Source organism: Rousettus aegyptiacus, unplaced genomic scaffold (genome assembly GCF_014176215.1).
Source record: "Rousettus aegyptiacus isolate mRouAeg1 unplaced genomic scaffold, mRouAeg1.p scaffold_m13_p_2, whole genome shotgun sequence".
NCBI lineage: Eukaryota > Metazoa > Chordata > Mammalia > Chiroptera > Pteropodidae > Rousettus > Rousettus aegyptiacus.
In genome coordinates, this window is record NW_023416295.1 from 11493655 (window position 1) to 11514143 (window position 20489).

Here is a 20489-nt window from a genome sequence, read left to right on the forward strand (position 1 = left end):
CAGTCTACATTCTTACGGAAGGCAGAAAAGATTTGCAAGGTGGTCACTCAGAAGAAATATAATAAAAAGGTTTCTCTCTGAAAGGATTAAGGATTCCAAGGAATCGAGCCAGGCCACCTCATCTACCCCAGCTCGGAGTTACAGTCAGCCGAGTCTCCGTGGCTCGCCTTTCACGTGACCAAATTAGCTGCACTGTACGGGATGAAATTGGGATTTGTGGTGCCGGCTGCCACAATTCCTGCTGCAGCACCCCCAGGGATTAAAACCATTTCCGATCATCAAAGCAACGTTAAAAGAAAAAAACGAACACTTAGTTGAGAAAGTTCAAAGGTGAGGGGCCTTCCGTCTGTCTGGATCGGGTTCTCTTCATGCATGCCCACATTTTCCTAGTTCTTAGTTGGCAAATAATTGAACACCAACTGGTGATAAGAATAGCAGAGGATCGGCCCCAAACTCTCAGGTCCACGTGGACTTTGTCTCTAAAGGGTGACACTGCTGGCCACACTGTCTCATGCTAGCACAGCATCTGTGGGGGCGGGAAGCACCATCTCCTGACGAGGTGCTTTGTCGGGCAGCAGGCCACGAGCAAAGTGAATTACCAGTTAAGAGTCTGGGAAGGAAATGGAGAGCTAAGGAAATGCATGAGAATCAAAACTCGATATGCAGGCTAACCAAATCATGAGAGCCATAATCACAGGATGTGGGGAAGCAAATTCACTTACGACGGCGCAGATGATGTCAGCTCTCGGTGAAAGTGCCCTGGACATGTATCCGCTCAGCTGATGAGGGGAACGGACAGTCGGACCCTCCTATTTCTTTACACATCAGCTATTTCCACTTTTGGTCTGATGCCACGGGCCAAGCTATCGACACTGGGCAGAGCCAACCTCATGCCCATTTCAAACAACTGACAGACAGCATGATGGCCACAGACAGCGGTGGCTGCCAAGTCTGCTTGCTAAGTTTAGACGTCCCAGGGCGCTCCCTCCACGGCACCCCCAATCAGCTGTGTGTCTATCAGTACCTCTATTTACTCCTCACTGTGCGCCCCCTCGCTTCCCCAACTTTTCTGGTTATCATTTCTCCTCCTTCTAAACTGAAAACAGACACGTTCGGGGGAGAGTCGGGGTCCGCACCATCATGGCTGCACCGCTGCCCTGCCCGCCTCCATCATCGCCACCACGGGGAACCAGAACCTCACGCCTCACTTGCGAAAGCAACTGGCCCTGGTCTGAGCTGTAACTTCTGTCCTGGGAAATGTCTGAACCTTGTGACAGTCTCAGCTGCACGTGAGACAGTACCTGAGCCCTGCGGACAGAAGGAGGCTCCCGTACCTCACGAAGGACGCCTCTCAGGCAGAAGGGCTGAGCGAACAGTTCCCTGGACCCTGGGGTTTAATTCCACCCCCTCATAACACTTTTCTGCCAGCCAAAGGGTTCAGACGTAGTCCTAGTCTGGCCCAAGGTATGAACGTCACATTCTAGGGTCTAGTCCCGGGCACCAGTGAACTGATTCTTCAAGGCTCTGTGCCAGGAGACCTCAGGTTTACAGAAGGGCCTAAAAACATAATGATACCAACTTTTAGAGCTCAGTCAGAAACAATGTCACTCACCATGCCTTCGGATGAAAATACTCTACAAACTAAGATTACGTTGCATCTGACAAAGGGCTGTAGACAGAGAAATACTCTCTAGTTTCCTTCTCATTTTGGCCACAATGATGACTTTCCACGGAAAAACAGTCTTTTGTCCCTCATCCCCCGTGTTTGCTGCTTCCTCCTTGTCTCTGGCAGGACGGGTGTCTTTACCAAGTTCCTCCCAGGCAGAGAAGGATCGGTTCTCCTCCCCCGGAGTCAGATGAGTCTCTTCCTAAAGGGCCAGTGTTAGAGTGGGAAGGGCAGGAGTCCCACTGGGTCCCCCGCCTGGCGCCTGCTCGTTGCAGGGAGCAAAGGAGGGAGGCCGGACGGCCCCGGCGAAGCGAAAGGGCAGGGAGCAAGGCGCCACTGGTTGTCCAGTTGGCCAGTGAGTGATTAACTCAATTAAGGGTGGCTGTTGCTCCCACCGCAGCACGTTCCCAACAGGACTGAAAGGGGGCTCTAACCTCCCCGTGACCCTTGGTTATGAGACAGGCTGGGCTTGAGCCGGCCAGCGCCTGCCTTCCAGGTGACATCCGCCCTCATCTTTCTGAGCTCTGGTCTCTGCAGGGTCCACATTCACTGGAAGGCTGAGGCCCATAGGACAGGGAACAGTGAACACGTTTCAACAAAACGACTGAAATGTCTTACCGGATTTGGATCGTAGCGAATGTTTCATTTCAAAGATGGAGAAGACCAACTCAAAGGTGGCCTCGCACTTTTAAAATCTACACGACAATTGAAACACAAGTTATAAGTAAAACTCTACGTAAAGCCAGGCCCCTTGGAAAACCCTTCCCGACCGCCTCGCCTAACACGGCCGCCTGCCATCTCTCCCTTCGTCCCTGCGTTCATCTTCCTTCGTAGGACTTTGCCCCGCCTGCGCTTAGACGACACGTTTTTATTCGATCCGCCCCATCCCCGAGCTGAGAGGATGCCCAGGCCTGTTCGAGGTCCAGAGTCGGGTACAGCGTCTGCTCTTTCCATCTATCGGCCTAGAACTCTCCCCCCAAAACCCTTCACCTGGCTGGCGCCGCCTCATCCTTCGAGCCTTAAGTTAAATGAAACCAGCACACGGTACTTTTTCTCTACCACCTGCCTTAAAGCAGGTCTCCGCTCTAAGCCCGATCGTGGCCTAAACAATAATCATGCGATCTTTCATTGCTGTATTGATTTACATCTGTTTCGCCTACAAGTAAATCCCGGGAGAGCAGAATGCCGTCTGTCTGGTTTACTGCTTACTCCCCAGCACTTAGCCGAGTATTTCATAATAGGCCCTTGTCAGATCTTTGCTGAATAAATAACTAAATGAATTTTAAAGTTGCTCACCAATTACAAGGTAAAAAAGAATTGTGATGCTCTTTTTAAAAGGTGAATAAAACCTGGTTTTTGGTTCGAAGATTCCTTAGCAGTTCAGAAACTTAGAGAATCACTGCTTTCACACTTTGATGGAATCACAACCAAATTTGTGTCCTGACTTTCCATCGGGGCCACTGGGAAACATCTTAGGTGGGGAACATTTCAGGTGGGAAATAATTCCATTTTAAAAGATCTCTGGGCTGCCACTTTAGTACTTTGCCGATTTTTCTCATGTATCTTTAGCACCTTGAACTGCAATTACTTCTTTACATGTCTGTCCCCTATAGGGAGACAACTCTTAAATCATCTTTGTAGGAAAAGCCTTTATTTTACTCAATACTTATTAAGTTGCTACTATGTGCCAGGTTCAAGGAATAATAAAGATCTACCTAGAAGGGATTGTAGATAATACAAGGTTTGGGATGGCTTTTCCTGAGACTAATAGCAGGCAGGAACCGGCGACAGCAAGCCAAGCAGGGGCAAGGCTAGGAAGGAAGCATGCGGTAGAGAATGGATGTGTCTAAGAAGCAGGGACTGGATGGGAGCTGGGGCGAGGGGTCAGCAGGAGTTCTGTGATTCTACAGAAGAGAATGGGTAGGAAGAAGGGCTAGAGGTAGAGATTTCGGCAGAAGACTGATTATGAAAGGTCATTTTAAGGTGCTTTGGACCTTAATATGTTTTAAAGAGTGATTTATGGTTATATTTGCATTTGAGATAGGTCACTCTGCAGGTTGTGGGGAGGCTGAACTTGAAAAGCAGAAGAATAGCTAGAAAGAGGCGAATTAGAAGGTTAATATGATAGTGCGAAGTAAAGTTGATGCAGGCTCGACCTCGGGTGATGCTTCCAGAGATGCTGGAAATATAAAAAATCACCAGGGCCCAGGATAGAATAAAAATCTGTGCTAAATGAATAAATGCACAAACTGTGGCTCACTGGAGAACTAGACTCTGTTCACTGCTTTAGAAAACATATCGATCTGAGAAGTAAAGACCTAATGGACGGGGACTGTTTCTGTTGTTTTTTTGGTTGTGTTTATTTTGTAATTTTTCTGCTTCATGTCTCCCTGCGTTAAGAAAGATCATTTAAGGGTTTTGTTTGAAAAGTCCTGCTTTTTGAATTTACCAAGCTCATGCAAAAAATAAGAGTAAACAAGTCACTTATATGTAAGTAATCTAGGATTTACAGCTTGTAGCTGGTACTTTAGGAGATAATTAAGAATCTAATATAAAATACTACGTAGCTTCTTCGACATAATGTTACATCTAGTTTATAACTTTTAAGGTATGCTACAAGGGTGCAAAAAATATTGTATGATTCATTACTACAGACCTGATAATACAATTGATTAAATTAATGTTCCAGAATTAATCAGTACATAAAGTAGAACATGTATTCAATGGAGTTAACAACCTAGGTGTCCAGATAGAATCAAAATGGATTTTGATATATTATTTTAAAATGCTATTGCACTTCTTAACACTCGTGTTCTTTGTGAATTATTTATTTGTTTGAATAATAAAACAAGGTAATAGACTAGCCAGACACAGTTGAGAAGGAAGTACTACACAGCAAATTCTCAATGGATCTCATTAATTCTGGGAAAGCTAGCTCTAAAATATATCAAGTGAGAGAAAACAAGAAGTAATGTTTAAGTTGGTGGTGGAAGGTAATTTTGTAGTTACATTTGAACATAGTTGAATCCAATGGCTGTGCTTCGGGAGCTATAAAAATGAAGTTAGGAAGCCACTTTGTGTCTGAGTAGCTGTCCTTCCCAAGTGGATACTGTTTTCTTTGTTATTCGTATGTTGCTTTGGTTAGAAGAATTCAGATGTCTTCCTGAAAGGTATTCTGCGGTACAAAAGAGTAAACAAAAAGTAAATTTTGCCATAAAATGATATTGGAAAGAGGGCTGTGCAGAGGTACTCCGCACTGAATTCTCCGTGCTTCTTTGTCAAATAAAAAAAACAAATCTGGACTTAAGAAGTAAGGATGGGCTTATTTTGAAAAGATTATTGCAAGAGGGGGAAGGGATTATTGCAATAGGGAGACCCTTCTGTGAGATCTGTAAGTGCTCGAATATGGGGCAGACGGGGCTTTTTCTTTATAGGGAGGAATGAATGAGGAAAGCTGAAGAAATGCTGCTTTCTGAGAAGCTGACATTGGAACTTTCAGCAGAGAGAAATGATGCACACTTTCCTTCAAAATGAAAAAAAAGAAAGAAAAGGTCATCTTTACCAAATGTTTAAATGTCTTTAAATCCTGCTCAAATTTACCTAACATATCTTAGAGTGACTAGTTATACAATTGCTCCTCTTTGTGAGAATAAAGGAGACCTCAACCAAGATCAGAGTAGGGCGGGCCTGGGGGGTGGACTGGCTCTCACTCCCTGCCGCTCATCCTGGATTGCCCCAGACAGGAAGACACCTGCCTCGCCTCTCCAACAGGAAGGTGTTTTCCACTTCACCACCCCAGCATGGGGGAGAAAGGGTTTTCCTCCTCAGCAATGGCCCAGCTAATGAGAGGCCGTCACAACCCAGCCAACGAAGAGCCATTTCACCTCGAACTCCCTGTTCCCTCCAATGACTGTTCCTTTATCACAGCTCCTCCCAACTTGCCCTTTTCGCAGGAAAAGAACAATCCTCCTCGTTCTCAGGACTTGCCCATGGCTTCGCCACAGTTTGCATGTCCTGAAGGACAATTCTCTGCTCTTCCTGACTCAACTCATTTTTGCTGGTAAAATAACTATTTTTAAGGTCAGCATTCGTGAACTTTCATTAGGGGTGCATTTTCCCATCTGTGAATATTGTCTCTACCTCTTCCACCTACGATCTAGTCTGCTCGGCCCTTTCCAAACACTCTTCACTTGTCCCACAGAGAGCCTTTCAGGCCTGATGCAGTATCACAGAGACGAGAGCTAGACTGAGAACGAGATCTGGGCGTTATTAGTATCTCATTCGGAGTTTCATCTTGTGTAAACGTAGGTATGAATATCTTACGAAACTGATGTTGGATTGAGGTAAGAATATATTTGAGGTGCTATGCCATCTGTGGAGTTGTATGCATCTTTTTAAAAAACATTTTTACAAATAATGACTCATGGAACATATTTTTTTCCTACTTACATGCTCCTGACATCATATTTTAAATACAGAAATGCTACAGAACCTATTTCTACAGAGTCTGTTTATGCCTAGCTGTTTTCAGAGCAGAGGTGATGAGCTGACATGAGACCAATTACACTCCAGGACAAGCTCAGCATCTTGAAAGACAAGAACATTTTAATCTTCTTCTATTTTTTTTTTTTTTTAAGACTGTGTTACCGTGTGTCTAGACATAGTTTAGGAACAAGATGCTGGTAGTAATGACTAATGAATTATGTTCACGGTTATAAGACCCCCCTGCCCAAATGAAAAACTACAGTGGAGACCTAAGCTTGATGTATCTGCAAAAACACAAGATTCAGAAGATGTCTTAGGAGATGCCGTCAAAAGATTACTACGCTTTTTTTCCTCGCTTGTATCGACATCTAGTGTTTCACATCATCTCAGAATTTTAGGTTGCAAACGTTAAATGTCTAGGGGACCTCAAAAGAATATTTAACATCGCCTGTGTTTTTATTCGGGTGTTCATTCACCAACAGTTTTCTAGGAGAATTTCCATCACAAACCTCTGTTCCATTTACCAAGCATATTTCCTGAACCAGAGGCCGTCCTGTGTACAACTCTTTATATTTTAATCCTAACCATCCTGTTAGGCAACTATAATGCTTTAAATAAGACAGGCACCTGGTTCTCTGAAACTCAGGCTCTTGGCAGAGTTTTAATGCTTTAATCCTTTCAGTGTCAAAGACACACCCTTTTGATTGCCCCCTAAGGCAAATAGTCAAATGTTCTTTGTAGATTAGGAGCCTTAAAAAAAAAAAAAAAAAAAAAAAAAAAAAGGCATAAAACTCAGTCTCCTATGTTCTAAAAGCTTTCTTCAGTACAAATCTAGGTTTAAATTTCTTTATTCAGCCCCCAACAGGCAAAAGCCTCAAAGTACTTTAGCATGTCTGGAATGCTTAACCAAGTGAGTGAGCCGCCATTTTTTAAAAAAATGAATTCTAATTAAATAGCCATGTTGTGGTCTTTGTTGGCTAGAGAAAAATGGAGACTTTCAGACTATTCCCCTGTGTCCATTCTTTCTAGCTAAATATTTTTCCCAATTATGTAGACAAGCACTGAAAACTATTCAACCTGTATTTCACATAGCCCAGGTTTGAGAAGCCTTCATGCGGATGGGGTTGGGTCGGCTGGGATGGGCTCACATTCTACTTGCAGCCTGGATACAGGTGTGGCATTGATTGTGGAGTGAATACTAACTCCAGAGTTTAATTTTCTCCTTTGACTGAGCCTTCTATGGCCTAACTAAGGAAATCAGCTTTCTTATTTCACTCAGTTAGGCTTTATTTGTTTACCAGTGTTAGTTTAAAAGGAAGCATGTTTACTGCTGCCCATACTTGCTAATTTCCAAGTTAGAGCTTTTGGAAAAACTGTCAGAATGCTGTTTCCCATCCCTTAGAGTCAAATAGCTATGTATTTGAAAAACATTTTCAAATTGAACAAGACTTTTTTTTCTCTTCTGATTTCAGTGCCTGCGAATGCCAGAAGAAAGTCAATTTTAAAAGGAACAAAAACATAACATCTTTTTCTAGTTAAAGCTGAGCATATGTAATGCAAACAATGAATTTATAAGTACACACACACACACACACGCACACAAACCCGCATGTACATGAGAGCTCAGAGGAAGATTTGTGGGCATCATGTTTGCCACTGCTATGTGCCTGCAGTAGGAGAATCCTGAAAGCTCATCGAGTCCCTCTATCCCCTGGCTTGCATTTTCAAGGCCAAGTGTGACTCCTAGTGATTCAGATCCTGGGGTGGGTCCAACTATCTCCCAAAGCACCCTTTTCCTAAGAACCACTAACTGTTGCTTCTCAAGACCCCCCAAAAGCTGATAGGAGCCAACCAGGTCGAGGTGTGTGTGTGCTGGCAGGGAGGTCACTCCAGAGAAGTTTCATAGGGCCAGATGTATTGCTACGGCCAGAACATACTATTAAAAAGGCTAAATATCCTAAAAAATGCATCAATGTTTTTACCATCGTAAAACTTTCAGAATAAGAAGGGCCCTGTAATCATTTTGTTTAACTCTGCATTTCACAGATTTCAAATTGAGGTGCAGAGGTAAATACCATTTGGCTAGTTATCAGTAAACTTTGGACTATAACTGACTGCACACGTGTACAGCCCTGTACAGCCCGTAAGCTCAGAGCCATCCAGCCCGGCCACGCCCCTCAGAAGGCTTCTCACTCTATTATGTTACTACTGAAACACATGCTATGTAAAATAAACAGAGGTGGCACACTTTTCACTTGGCTTAGAATCCAAATCTCCTAAATCTCTTAAGGCAAACAAATCATCCTTTGATTCAATGTTTCCTTGTAGCCGAGAAGATTCATGAGTATCCCAATCCCATTCCTCAAACCGTTCATCACCAAGGAGCATATAAAGGGTAAGCTGCGATCGAACATTGCATAGATGATAGATAAACAGATGGGAATAGTGAATTACCCTCAAATCAATAAATTAGGTTTAGGGAACATCTTACTTTTTCAATTGTATACTAATGTGGTTCACTGCTTGTAAAATAGAAAATGAGACAAATATGAGACATTAATACACAAAAAAAAAGCCAAGGTATATTTAACATAATAATGGGAAAAGGCTAGTGCAGAAGGCAGTGGTTCATGGCCAGGCGTCTAGGACGAGTCACGGGTTCAAATCCTGACTCTGCTCCCTACTGGCTACGTCAGCTGGGCTGGCCTCCTCGCGTCGTTTCCTCGCCTTACAAATGTCCATAGCCCTGAGTCTAGGACCCTTCACTCCGCCTCACAGGCAACGTACTAACAGCACCGAGCTGGACTCGGCCCAGCAAGGACAACACACCAGGGCCACGGCTGGGCCTCAGACACCTGCAGACGGCCGGCACGGCTGTGGGAGGCCAGAAGCCCGGAGGGAGAGGGCTGGTACTCTGGTAGTCAGAGTCGAGGCAGGAAGTCTCAGTTTCCCAGTTTAACCCTAAGATGGCTGAGGCCCAACTTCCCCAAAGGAAATGTAGGGCCCGCGGCCATCGTGCAGACCCCATGGCCGCTGTGCATGCCCAGGTGAGGCCACTGGGCCAAAAGGGTCTGGTGTCTGGTGGCGGCTGGGCCCGGAAGGGAAGGAATGGTCACAGCTGGTATCTGGGGGCAGGGCCTCTCGTTAAAGAGGGTGTCCCATGTCATCTGCACTGGGGAGGAGAAGCTACAAAAGGCTCCTCTGGGGAAGCCTCAGCACTACTGCCAAAAAAAAAAAAAAGAGAGACAAGAAGAGAGATGACAGCCATTAAATTAACAAGACTAGGTTGGTCTAATTAAGACTAGTAGCTCTCAAACTTCCAGAAGATTCCAGAGGCCGGAATAAAGTATGGTCTCTCCAGCTGTAAACTGGAAAAGCACTTCACAGATGAAAGACTTTCCTTCCCCTTCCCATAACAGGGGACATTTCCCAATCCCCAAAAGCTACATGAGAGCCGCTGAGGAATGTGAGGCTCCTCACCCCTCACGCAGGAGGGCTGGACGGGCACGTGAGGAGGACAGATGAAGACACCCCTTGGCGAGAAGCCTGGGGAGGACCAGGCACATTGACAAGAAAAATGCCAAGCCTTCCCCAGGAGGTTCTGTCTCCTCAGGCAAGAATAGGCCCCCTCGGGTCAAATCCCCACCTCCTAATGGGACAATGGGCCACTCACATCCTCGCTCCTTCTTTTCCACTTGGCTGCTTTGCAAAATAGGATAGGAAGTAGGGCCGCGGGCCTCAGCATGACAAGGCCCCGGGATTAGCAGGCAGTTCTCTTCAGGCCTCCAGTCCTGAGACAAAGGCACCGAAGTCCTTCTCCACCCTCCTAGGTCCCTGGGATGCCCTGGCCTTCTGGGGAAGTGTAAAAAGTCCGGGACATGAAGTCTGACAACTGGGGTGGGGGAACTCAACAGGGACCACAGTGCAGAGAATTGGACAGAGAAATCTGTGACTCGTGGCTGCCGGCCATATAGGACACTGGCGAATAAGACTGTGATGATATGTAGAGCCTTTCCAACCAAAGAGGCCAAGCGCATTTCTGAATAATTGGATGGGGGGGAAGGGGAGGTAGACTTTAGCCATTTGAAGCAAGACGGTACAGTAGAAAGGAACAGATGGCATTGGGAGATAGAGAGCCAGGTGCGAACACTACCTGAGCTACTCACTGGATGTATCCCCTTGGGTGAGTCCCTTCAATACTTTGGGTTTCAGTTTTCTCATCTGTGAAACGGGCTTCCCTATGTAAAGCACCTGGCTTGTGGAGGCGGCTCAGGACCCAGCTGCTAGGAGAACGGCATCTATGCAAGAATGAAGCCTCGGTTGCAAGTGGAATTGATTGGTTAAAAAAAAAAAAAGAAAGAGTTGTTAAGGTTTTATCTGAGAATTTCATCTGAATAATGAAACTGGCCTATGATTAGCTCATTCTCTTTTGTTTTATAGATGAATGGGAGAGAATCCGGGACAAAGTTCAGTCCAGGAGGGTGCATGGTAAGGATCCCCAGGGACCTGACCGGCCTGGAGGCAGTGGGGGGAGAGCAGCTCCAATCCCACCTGGCAGCCTGACTCCAGCTGAGTTCTTACGCTCTGACCTGCCAGGATGGTCCTTGGTCTCGGGTCTGGATGTGACCTTGCAAATGCTATTTACTTTTCTTGAAAAGACATTAAAAGCTACAATACGACTGAAGGGAGAGGAGAAAGACAAACCGCACATCCAAAGTCTGCATGAAATGTTTACTTTTTTTTTTTTTTTTTTTGCATCATTTTAGCAGATTCAATCTAATTTCATCCTTAGAGACATCTTGCCTCCAGGCCCTGGTGTTTCAATGTGACAACCAGGTAAACGTAAAAATAATCACACATTCAGGAGGTAAATTCGGAGATGCCTGGGGGGGTACGGGGAGGCGGAGGGTGATGCTTTCTCTCTGTGAGGATTACAATTCTGCCCAATCAAAACCAAACCAACACCAAACCAAAAACCATCATGGCGGTCCTAGAGGGTTGGGAGCAGCACCAGTAGTAGTAGTAGTAGTGTGTGTGTTGTGTGTGGGGGGGCATTGCAAGAGAGTTTTAAACAAATGTGGGTACAGTGTCCAGTCATCATCATAAAAGACAGTAGAAAACCATTTTTGGGGTAATGATGGTGATAATTAAAGAGATACAAATCTATCTATTTCACCATAGGAGTCCAGTTTAAAGGTTTTTTTTTTTTTAAACCTATACTAAACTCAAAAGATTTCTTTATTGTGCTTCAAAACCAAACCAATACAGTTTGCACAACACACCCCCTAGAGACATTTACTTAATATTTAACTAAGGCTAAATTACAAGATTCTACTTCAGAGGCACTGGGCAGAATCTCTGACGCCTAATTCTGTTCCGTTCAATGCAAGCCAGCGAGGGTTACAATCTGGCCATTGTTGAATACTTTTCAAGACTCATTAATCTCAAGCAAGAACCAATTTAACAAGCAGGGCAATCTTTTGAAGTGAGCGGTGGTAGTGTTTTAAACAGAGGATTAGGAGATAATCACATTTAAAGGCATCTTTTGGCACTAAAATTGACCCCAGTCTAGGGGCCGTGAATTGCGAGGATGATGGGGAAGGCTGCTTCCTCTCTTCCCTTACCGGGCAGCCTGCCCACATCCAGAGACACCACTGCATTTTGACATATTATAACAAAGGTCGCTTCTTAACAAACTGATGAGGATGTTTCATAAAATAATGCCCTACACTCTGTTGCAATTAGACACTATCTAGATGGTAGGCACAGTTTAAATGTAAATTTTAGGGGTCTGTGTTGTATGATAGTTATCAGCTAGCTGGTTGTCAACAATCGGAACGTGAGGGATGTGACATCCGTCATTTTCAGCCTGAGCTTTCCAAAAGCAGTTAATTTGACTTGGAAGGGTATGAACAGAAGGACCTGCCAAAAGAAATCTTCTGCCCTTATGGCTTCCTTACCTCCAGGATTTTGTGCAAAAAAGTGGAATTTATACTCGCCAAGCAATTAAGCATTTTCTTTTAAAGCAATCCTCTGATCTGGTTTATTAATTCAAAACAGCAAACAACCTAACAATTATTTAACGATGGATTGAATATGCATTTCAAATACACTGTCTAATATTGAGGGGATTCACAAGACTAAAGAAGTACAGCCACATCGGCAGTCAGTCCGCAAAAAAAGATGACACGCCTTCTATTTCATTTATATATATTTTTTGTTATCCTGCCCAAATTTTGCTTTTTGTCTCTTACTCCCTGCCATGGACGGACCTCTTTCAAGTGTCACATAACGACCATATCCAAAGGCTCACGACCATGTGACAAGCCTCAAGGATGCTCTAGCTGGGTCCTTTCATTTTAAAGCTAGGGACAATGAAGGCCAGAATCATGAAATGTCTAGGGCAAAGTTCACAGCTAGCACTATAATCCAAATCTCTTGATATTCCGACCCGGCCTATGCCTCTGTGCCCCAGTGAACTGTCTCTCTCCCCACCCACAACACAGCTGTTTAGACCAAGAGCAGCCCGTGCATACACAGGCCCAAGCTGGATGCAGTCATATTACTCAATGAGCTGGGTCAGACCGTCTTGAAAATATGAACTAAAAGATAGCTGGCAAGTGACCAGCTGGCAACAGGAGGCACTGAAGCAGATATGTGGAGTGTGACGGCCTCATTGCCGCAGACGCCTGAGCTGTTCACCGGCTCCTGTGAGGTTCTGGTTTCTACGGGGTTCTGCATACGCTTACACCAGATCCTCCCTTCCCGAGCTGGTTTGACTGGTCTCATTTTCTGGGAAGCAAAAAAAAAAAAAAAACACTACTAAAAACATCAGCCCTGTGTTCCTTTCATGGTGTTACAGGAAACAAACTTCTGACCAAACCTCAAGGCTGCAGACAGAGGTGGAAGCAGAACACCCTCCACCCCGGCCCCCACCCCCAGCCTCCTGCCCGTGGACACTCCTTGCTTCTAGTCAGGAAGATCATCAAAAGGCATAAATTATTAGAAGAGAGATTAACCCTACCTGGAAACTCTCAAAAGCAACCCAGGGCTTCAAGTCAATCAGAAAAACTGTTGGAACAGTTTGGATATGATAACAATTACTTTACGGTAACCATACATAGGTTAGGATGCTGGAGAATATATCTTTTGATGTTAGGTAATTTTTTTTTTTTTTTAAGTGGGGGAAAAAGGCAAGGAAAAACTCAAAGACAAATTTTAACCTTATTGGAGTTTAGGCGGCATGAATCAGGGTTTCTAAGGCCTGGTCAGTAAACTATTTTATTATCAGGGAACCAGGCCAGAAAGATTAAATGCCTGAAGACATGAGTCCTAAATTCAAATACCTTAAAAGAACTAAGGAGGTCACAAAGAGTAAGACAATAGGGAATGGTGAGGTCTGTGCCTCCCTAAAGTGATCATACAACATATAAGCATTAAAATTCAATTTCAAAGGACTTTTTTAGGTCACTATTGATGATACTAAAAAGCCATATACCATTTCTCAAAGCTTCAAACTTCTAAAAATCTTATCTATAAAGACATATTTCCTCTGAGACACAGAAAATCAATCACTCAGTATCATTGTGCATTAACAATTGGTGGAAATCAACTTAAAAATTAAAAATACTCAAAAGGCAAATACTTCACAAAAGAGATAATACACATGGCTAATAAAAATCTGAAAATATTTTCATCCACACTAAAAATATGCGAAATGAAAATGAACCGAGATGCCATTTTTCATCATTTAAATTAGCAATGATTTAAAAAAAAAAATGACCACACGCAAAGCTCATAAGGAAGCATAAAAATGAGTACTCTCACACAAGGGAGGGGGACTAAAACCAAGCAATATTTCTAAGAAAATCATGTAGCAATATGCGTCACTGGCCATAATGCTTTTCTTAATCCTATGTGACAGGACAAGGTTTCCTCTCTTACAAATGTGTCTCTTATTTCCCAGTGGATAATGTAATTTCATTTCGGTTTGATCAAAGTTCAAAGCAAAATTTGTGGCCTCAACTTTGAATCAGTAAGCCACACTGAACTTTGGACTAGATCTTAATATCCTATTCTACTTTTATTCCTCCTAATTTTGATTTCATCTACTTTTCCCCTTTTTTCGAACCTCCCATCTTGAATGCCACGAAATATCTGTAAAAAGAGGCAGAATATAAATAAGTAAAATGTCATGAAAACGGAGAAAATGTGTCTGTCGAGGATCAATTGAGGTACCAATATTTGCATTGCTATTAACAAAAGAAATGGAGAACTTTATTTAGCAAAAAGTGAGAATTTTGCCTCATGTTACAAAGCTGAACACCATGAAGTTTTAATGAAATTGACTCCAACCTTTTTAAGACCTGGCAATACTATTTTAAAACCTTTGTTTTGTTTTTTGGTGGGGCTGTCGCCATGCCAAAATGGAACCCCAAGAGATCAGACAGTCACTCAGTTGGACAGTGCCTCATTCTGAAGAACTATCTACAGTATCTTTTCATGAGCATCTACTTAGATAACCCATTCACTGCCTTTTCTGTCCTAATGTCAAATGTTCTGTTGAATCCAATGACAGGTTAAAAACCTTGCTAAGTGACCGAAGAGGGCAATAATGACTTGATTGATGTCTTTCAGAGCTAATTTAACAAAAGTTTATCTAAATTTTCTGGGATAAAATACCTGTGACTTGTCAAGACATCTTTTGTGTGACAGAATATAGAGTTATAACATGATATACAGGCATACTTGAAATGCAATCATTAAGAAATATGCAATAGAAGAGAATGTTGGCAAATTATTTCAATGCTTGAAGACTTAGCTTTAACGTTTCTTAAAAATTCAGCAGTGAATTCACGTCATTTAGCTGTGTTCTTCTAAGAAACAACAATGGCGGCCCTCTCGAGCACAGAAGGCCTTCAGGGGATGGGATCACATCCACTTTGCCTCTTTATCAGATGTGATCCTGGGCAAATCATTTAATCTTTCTACCTGTCAGTTTCCTAATCTATAAAGTAGGCTGGCAGTAACCACTTGTCGAAATTGCTGGCAGGATTAAATGAGGTAAAATATATAAAGCACTATTACAGTGCATGGCTTATTTACCGAGGGCTCAACATTTGATATGGCCCATTATTATTTAAGTATTACTGTCCCATTTATAAAATGATGACAATAATGCTAACCCACTATTATTAGATCGAATAAGATGAGAAAAAAGATAACAAGATGCCAATAAAAGATGTACAATGAAGGGGAGGAACAATTATGATTGTGATGAGAAAGCAGTTAATAGAACCATAAATTCTGATGAGCAGCTTCAGATAGTATGAGTCACCCCTAATATAACAATTGATTTTTAAAATCAATAAAACCTGTTGGGACTTCATCTAATGACAACTGTCAAATTAATATAAAATTTGACAAGAGGAATGGCACTGCTGAATGCAAGTGCCTTCCAAAGAATTTCAGGTGCGATAAGATGTTTAAAGTTACGAGACTTCAAGCTCTACCTCTTCTCCAATTAACATTTCTCAATCCTCACCCCTTGAGGAGGCAGCTAACTCAGGAGAGAGGTTGCCTCAGCAGGGCGCTGAGAGGAACTTTGCCCTGCTCCACCACCTGCTGCCCTTCCAAGTCCAACGCCTCCAGGAATTTCCCTTCTCTTTGTCTACCTTCAATGCAGGAGCCAAACCAAGCACCTCTCATGGTCATCTCTGTAGGGCAGAGCACCTCCCTTCCTTTTAAAGGCTTCTTTCTCTCTCAACTTTTCTCTATCAACACCTCCTCTCAACCTCTCCCTCTCACCCCCTCAACCTCTCTCAACTTCCGTCTCTCTATCTCACTCTCAAGATTTATCTCCCCTCCCCCTCCAGGCCTATGGCCTCCACTCCTCTACAGGGGCCTGCGAGGAGAGCACCCACTGCCTTACAGAGACGGCTGACCGCACGGAACATGCAGCTCTCACTGTGGGAGCCTTCTGGACTCATTTGTAAAACCAAGTCACATGTCACCAAAACTCAGGTCAAATGGCATACTCGACGGCCGCGCTTTCCTTTGACTGGGGCAACGATTGTGTTTGCTCACTGTCTGACAAAGATGGATCACTCTACCTCAAACGAAATCCTTCGAGCACTCCGAAATGACGACTCCAAAGCAGAAAATAACAACCAAGAAGGACGACCAGAGCGTGAGTCCCCCCACCACTGCCTCCCATCAGGTCTCAAGGTCTTACTGGCCCCTCAGCAAGAGTTTCCCACCCTCAGTGGGAGGAGCAATTGGCCTTGAGCTGAGCATACACATTATAAGGTTATTAAAGGTACTTAAAATCATTTATCCCACTCAATCGCCGTAAAAGTTGGAATGTTTTTTTTTTTTTTTTTTTGAATCTCAGAAAATAAATGACAGGAAGAAATTCAAGTACTGCGGGTCTTTCACGTATTTTCAAATCTTAAGGACGGAATGAATGCTCCCCACTCCCTCTCTGTCCTCCCCACACCCCGCCTGCTCCAGTGGCCCTCACCGCTCTGCAGGTAGAGAAGCTGGGTTCCCACGGGGCGAGTGATAATGGCACTAACACTGCCCCTGCGCAAGATGCACATCCTTTGCAGATTTTTGGGTCATTCTTTGACACAGAAGCTAGATTTCGGAAGAGGACTGGACAGGAGATAGGCATGGGGAAAGACAGAAGTGGGTTGTAGTTTTAGAGAGAAAAGGAGAAAATATGGGAGGAATTCAAGGCCAAATAACCCTAACCATGAGCCCTAGGCGCCTTAGCTGTTTAGGCCTGAGGCTTCGACCCAGGCCTCGTGTATTTGGATTTCAAGTGTTCTGCGTTCAGTTGGCACATAATGTTTTTTTAAAAGTAAGCCTACGTTTAAAACTTGGGGGATTGCCCACAAAACACAGATCTGGCAACTCTGGCCCATTTTTCCTCACAGCAGTCACAGGTGGAGCAGGGAGGGACAGCTGCTCCCCAGGGCCCTCTGTGGTCACACCGTGATTCTGACTTCCACCCCAACCCTCACCACCTCTTCCCACCCAGGACTTCACTGTTTTATTTCTCTCCCCTGCCTTTGAGGACATTTGAGTTTATGGCTCCCGATCAAGGCCACTCTAACTTGTTCTACACATGAGACAAATAAAGCCCAGAGGGGGGCGGCCACTTGCTTAAGATCGCACAGCTTCTCAGAGCGGAGCCACACCAGAGCCTCAATTCCTTTACACACGACCAAGCACTTCTGAACATTTTTTCTGGTGCCGAATCTTGAGTTAGGAGACCAGCCGTGTGGGCAGTCTTGTCCCTGAAGCTTCCTCTTCCAGATAAACAATCTTTGACCTTATACTTGGTCGATCTTTGAGGCTCCCTCACCTTCATAATCTAGTCACTATGGATTATCATGCCCTCCAGTAGTGACTTGTAGAGTCCCCCCACGTGCCAGGCCCTGAGCTCCGTGCACCCTCTCAACGTCTGCACAACGACTCTGGGAGATGTGAGATATGAACACCACTTTACAGATGAGGAAGATCAGGCTGAGCACAAGGGCACCCAGACAAATTCAGTGGCTGAGCTGCCCTTGAACCCAGGCCTATCTGGCCCATATGCTGGCAGCGAGGTTTGCCGCCTTGCAAATATCCACCATCCCCTACAAGTAAAAAAGAAAAAAGGAAAAGAAATCATAACTATTGGGTTTTTGCATAGATGCCAGCTGCCCCCATGACACCAGAAGTGCCCTCAGAGGAAGTGCCCTGCCTTCTTATATGTTTTTGTCTCTCCAATGTGTATAGAGCAGTCTCTTAATACCAACTGAAATTATTAGTCAACAGCTTCTAGTTTCAGTTTTTCAACCCATTTTACTAAAATTGGCCTCACGGGAGGATGCTCTTTATGGTCTTTCGTGGGTTCTCAGAGCCAAAGTACATGAAATCCATAGGTTTGTATGGCTTTTGCAAACGAAACGAATTGTGTTCAAAGCTTTTTAAATTTTTTTCTGTTATTTTTCCAAAGTAAACCAGGTAAAAATACAACTCTAATTTTAAAAAAAAAAAGAACATGTGTTCAAAGTACTTGAATACCAAAGCAGGTAGCTGTTGAAGTATTAGTGATTCATAAGTAATAGTAAGACTTACAACCCATATGATGACCAATCTTCTGGATAAATAAGGATCGATATTCCAGTAAATGAATGGAAGAAATGTGATGTAGAACACTTCTTGACCCAAAGCGGCTGAAAATCTGAATAGGTAATAGTAGAAATAATTCTTCACGATGTACTTCTGTACATAAGCCTAAAAGAAAAAAGTTAGAAGACTGTGAGTTCATGGAACAGGCTGCTACGGGGCATATTTTAAAATCTCTAACACTCACAGGTCTCATTTGCCAAGGTACTGCCTCCCCCCACCCCCACCCCATTACTTAATCACGGTATCATTACGTAATCACGGTATCATTACGATCCTAGTTGTCGACCACCTAGCAACCCCCATTTGTCCACACAGTCACAGAAGATGTTAGTTCTTCACAACATTCAATAAGTAACATCCAAGGAATAAGTATCAGGGAAGACATGAAGGAGCCAAAACCCTTTTCCTGTGTAGACAGAAGGCTAGAAACCAGAAGGTTAACTCTATTAGGACGTGATACATGGGTCTACGACTGTGGTAGGCAGATAATGCCCCCGAGGGTTCCACTTTCTAATCCTTAGAAGCTGTGACTATGTTACCCCCTTATAGAGCAAAAGGGGCTTTGCATATGTAATTAATAATTTTGAGATAGAGATATTATCTTGGTTGACTCAATATAATCACAAAGATCCTTAAAAATGAAAGAAGGAGGCAGAAAAGTCAAGAGTCAGAGAGCGATCTGAAGATGCTATGCTTTGGCTTTGAAGATGGAGGAAGGGGCCACGAGCCACAGGATGCGGGCAGACTCTACGAGCTGGAAAATGTAAGGAAACAGATTCTCCCCTTGAGCCTCCAAAAGGAATGTAGGCCAGCTGATGCTTTGATTTAGGCCAAATGAGAACCATTTGAACGTCTGACCCCCCTACAGCCGTAAGAGAATAAATCTGGGTTGTTTTAAGCCACTAAGTCAGTGGTAATTAATTACAGCAGTAATAGATAATACAAAGACTTTAGAAAAATCACTTGCCGATGAATGTTTTATCTTTTAAATGGAACAAATAAGTTCAACCCACTCCAGTGATTGCAAGAAACACGGTAAATACATACGGAACCTGCTAAAGTGCCCTTTTCTATCATCCTTTCCCTATCTCTTATCCTAGAAGTATACAGAGAAAAAAAAAAAAGCTTAAGAGGCTTAAAACTATAAGCAGACAATCTAATAAAAAATATGGTAAACACCCTCAAGTAATGGTATATTAGTGATGAGTTAAAAAATAAAACACGCTCTTTATGATCATCATAGACTTTAAAAAAAATAAAAGTGAAATGCAAAGGCTGGAAATGGGGCAGAAAAGAGGCACCCCCTAACTTGGGCAACTAATGTCAAGACTCTTGTAGGTCTTTGTTTTGTTTTATAAAACTCGGAGGTCCTTGAACCCTGGAGGAATTCAGAGAATGAGTTATATTGTATGTATTCTGCAAATATTCATTCTGTGCCTATGATGAGTATCAAGACTATTCAGATGAAGCAGGCATGACACCAGGTTTCAAGGGACTCTTATGTGGAAAGGGTGGGCGAGGAGAGGGGAGAGGGGCCAAAGAGTATAATTTGGGGGAATGAATTTTTAAAGGACCAATAATTAGTTCAAAGCTTTGAAAACATCCAAGAGTATTTTTATACTTAAGGAATAAAAACAGATGACCTTGGAAATTGCAAGAATATAATTGTACTTGACACCGTTGGCTGCCTACCAAGTATGCATTCCTCTCTTTCTCTAAGAGAGTCCTGATTTTATTCCAGCTTCTCTACATCCCCTACAAAGCCCCATGACTCAGGGGTAAGCTGACACTGCCCTCGACTCCAGAGATATATCTGAATTCATCTAAATCGGTCACAGAAAGTTCAAGAATTCAGCCTCAAGCCAAGCAATGCATGGTACTGCCCTGGAGAAAGTTACTAGTCTGGAGTAAGCACATGTTGCAAGCTACGAGGTCATCTCTCTTTGAGATGAAGTTCACTTCTAAGTGAATTCATATGAGAGGGAATGGCAATAGAACCACACTAAATAGGAAAAACGGTAATGCGGAAACCAAATCAAATAGAAGTGTACGATTTCAGCTCTCTGCCAAGATCATATTATGGCTAAATTCACAAAACAAGAACCAGGGATGGTGACAATAAGTGACACACTCCTCTTTCATTTAAGATGAGCAT

At 43.5% G+C, this 20489-nt stretch overlaps 1 protein-coding gene across 4 annotated transcripts in view; it reads right to left on the reverse strand.

Moving 5' to 3' along the window:
• Nucleotides 1-20489, reverse strand: part of SGPP2 (sphingosine-1-phosphate phosphatase 2) — a 95610-nt gene that overhangs the window by 39518 nt on the left and 35603 nt on the right. For 3 of the 4 annotated variants that reach the window (XM_016156800.2, XM_016156802.2, XM_016156803.2), the window contains exon 2: nucleotides 18281-18439. The exons of the other annotated variant lie outside the window; for it this stretch is intronic. In XM_016156800.2, the coding sequence (XP_016012286.2) occupies nucleotides 18281-18439 (159 nt within the window). The remainder of the gene's footprint in view (nucleotides 1-18280; nucleotides 18440-20489) is intronic. 4 annotated transcript variants of the gene reach the window in all.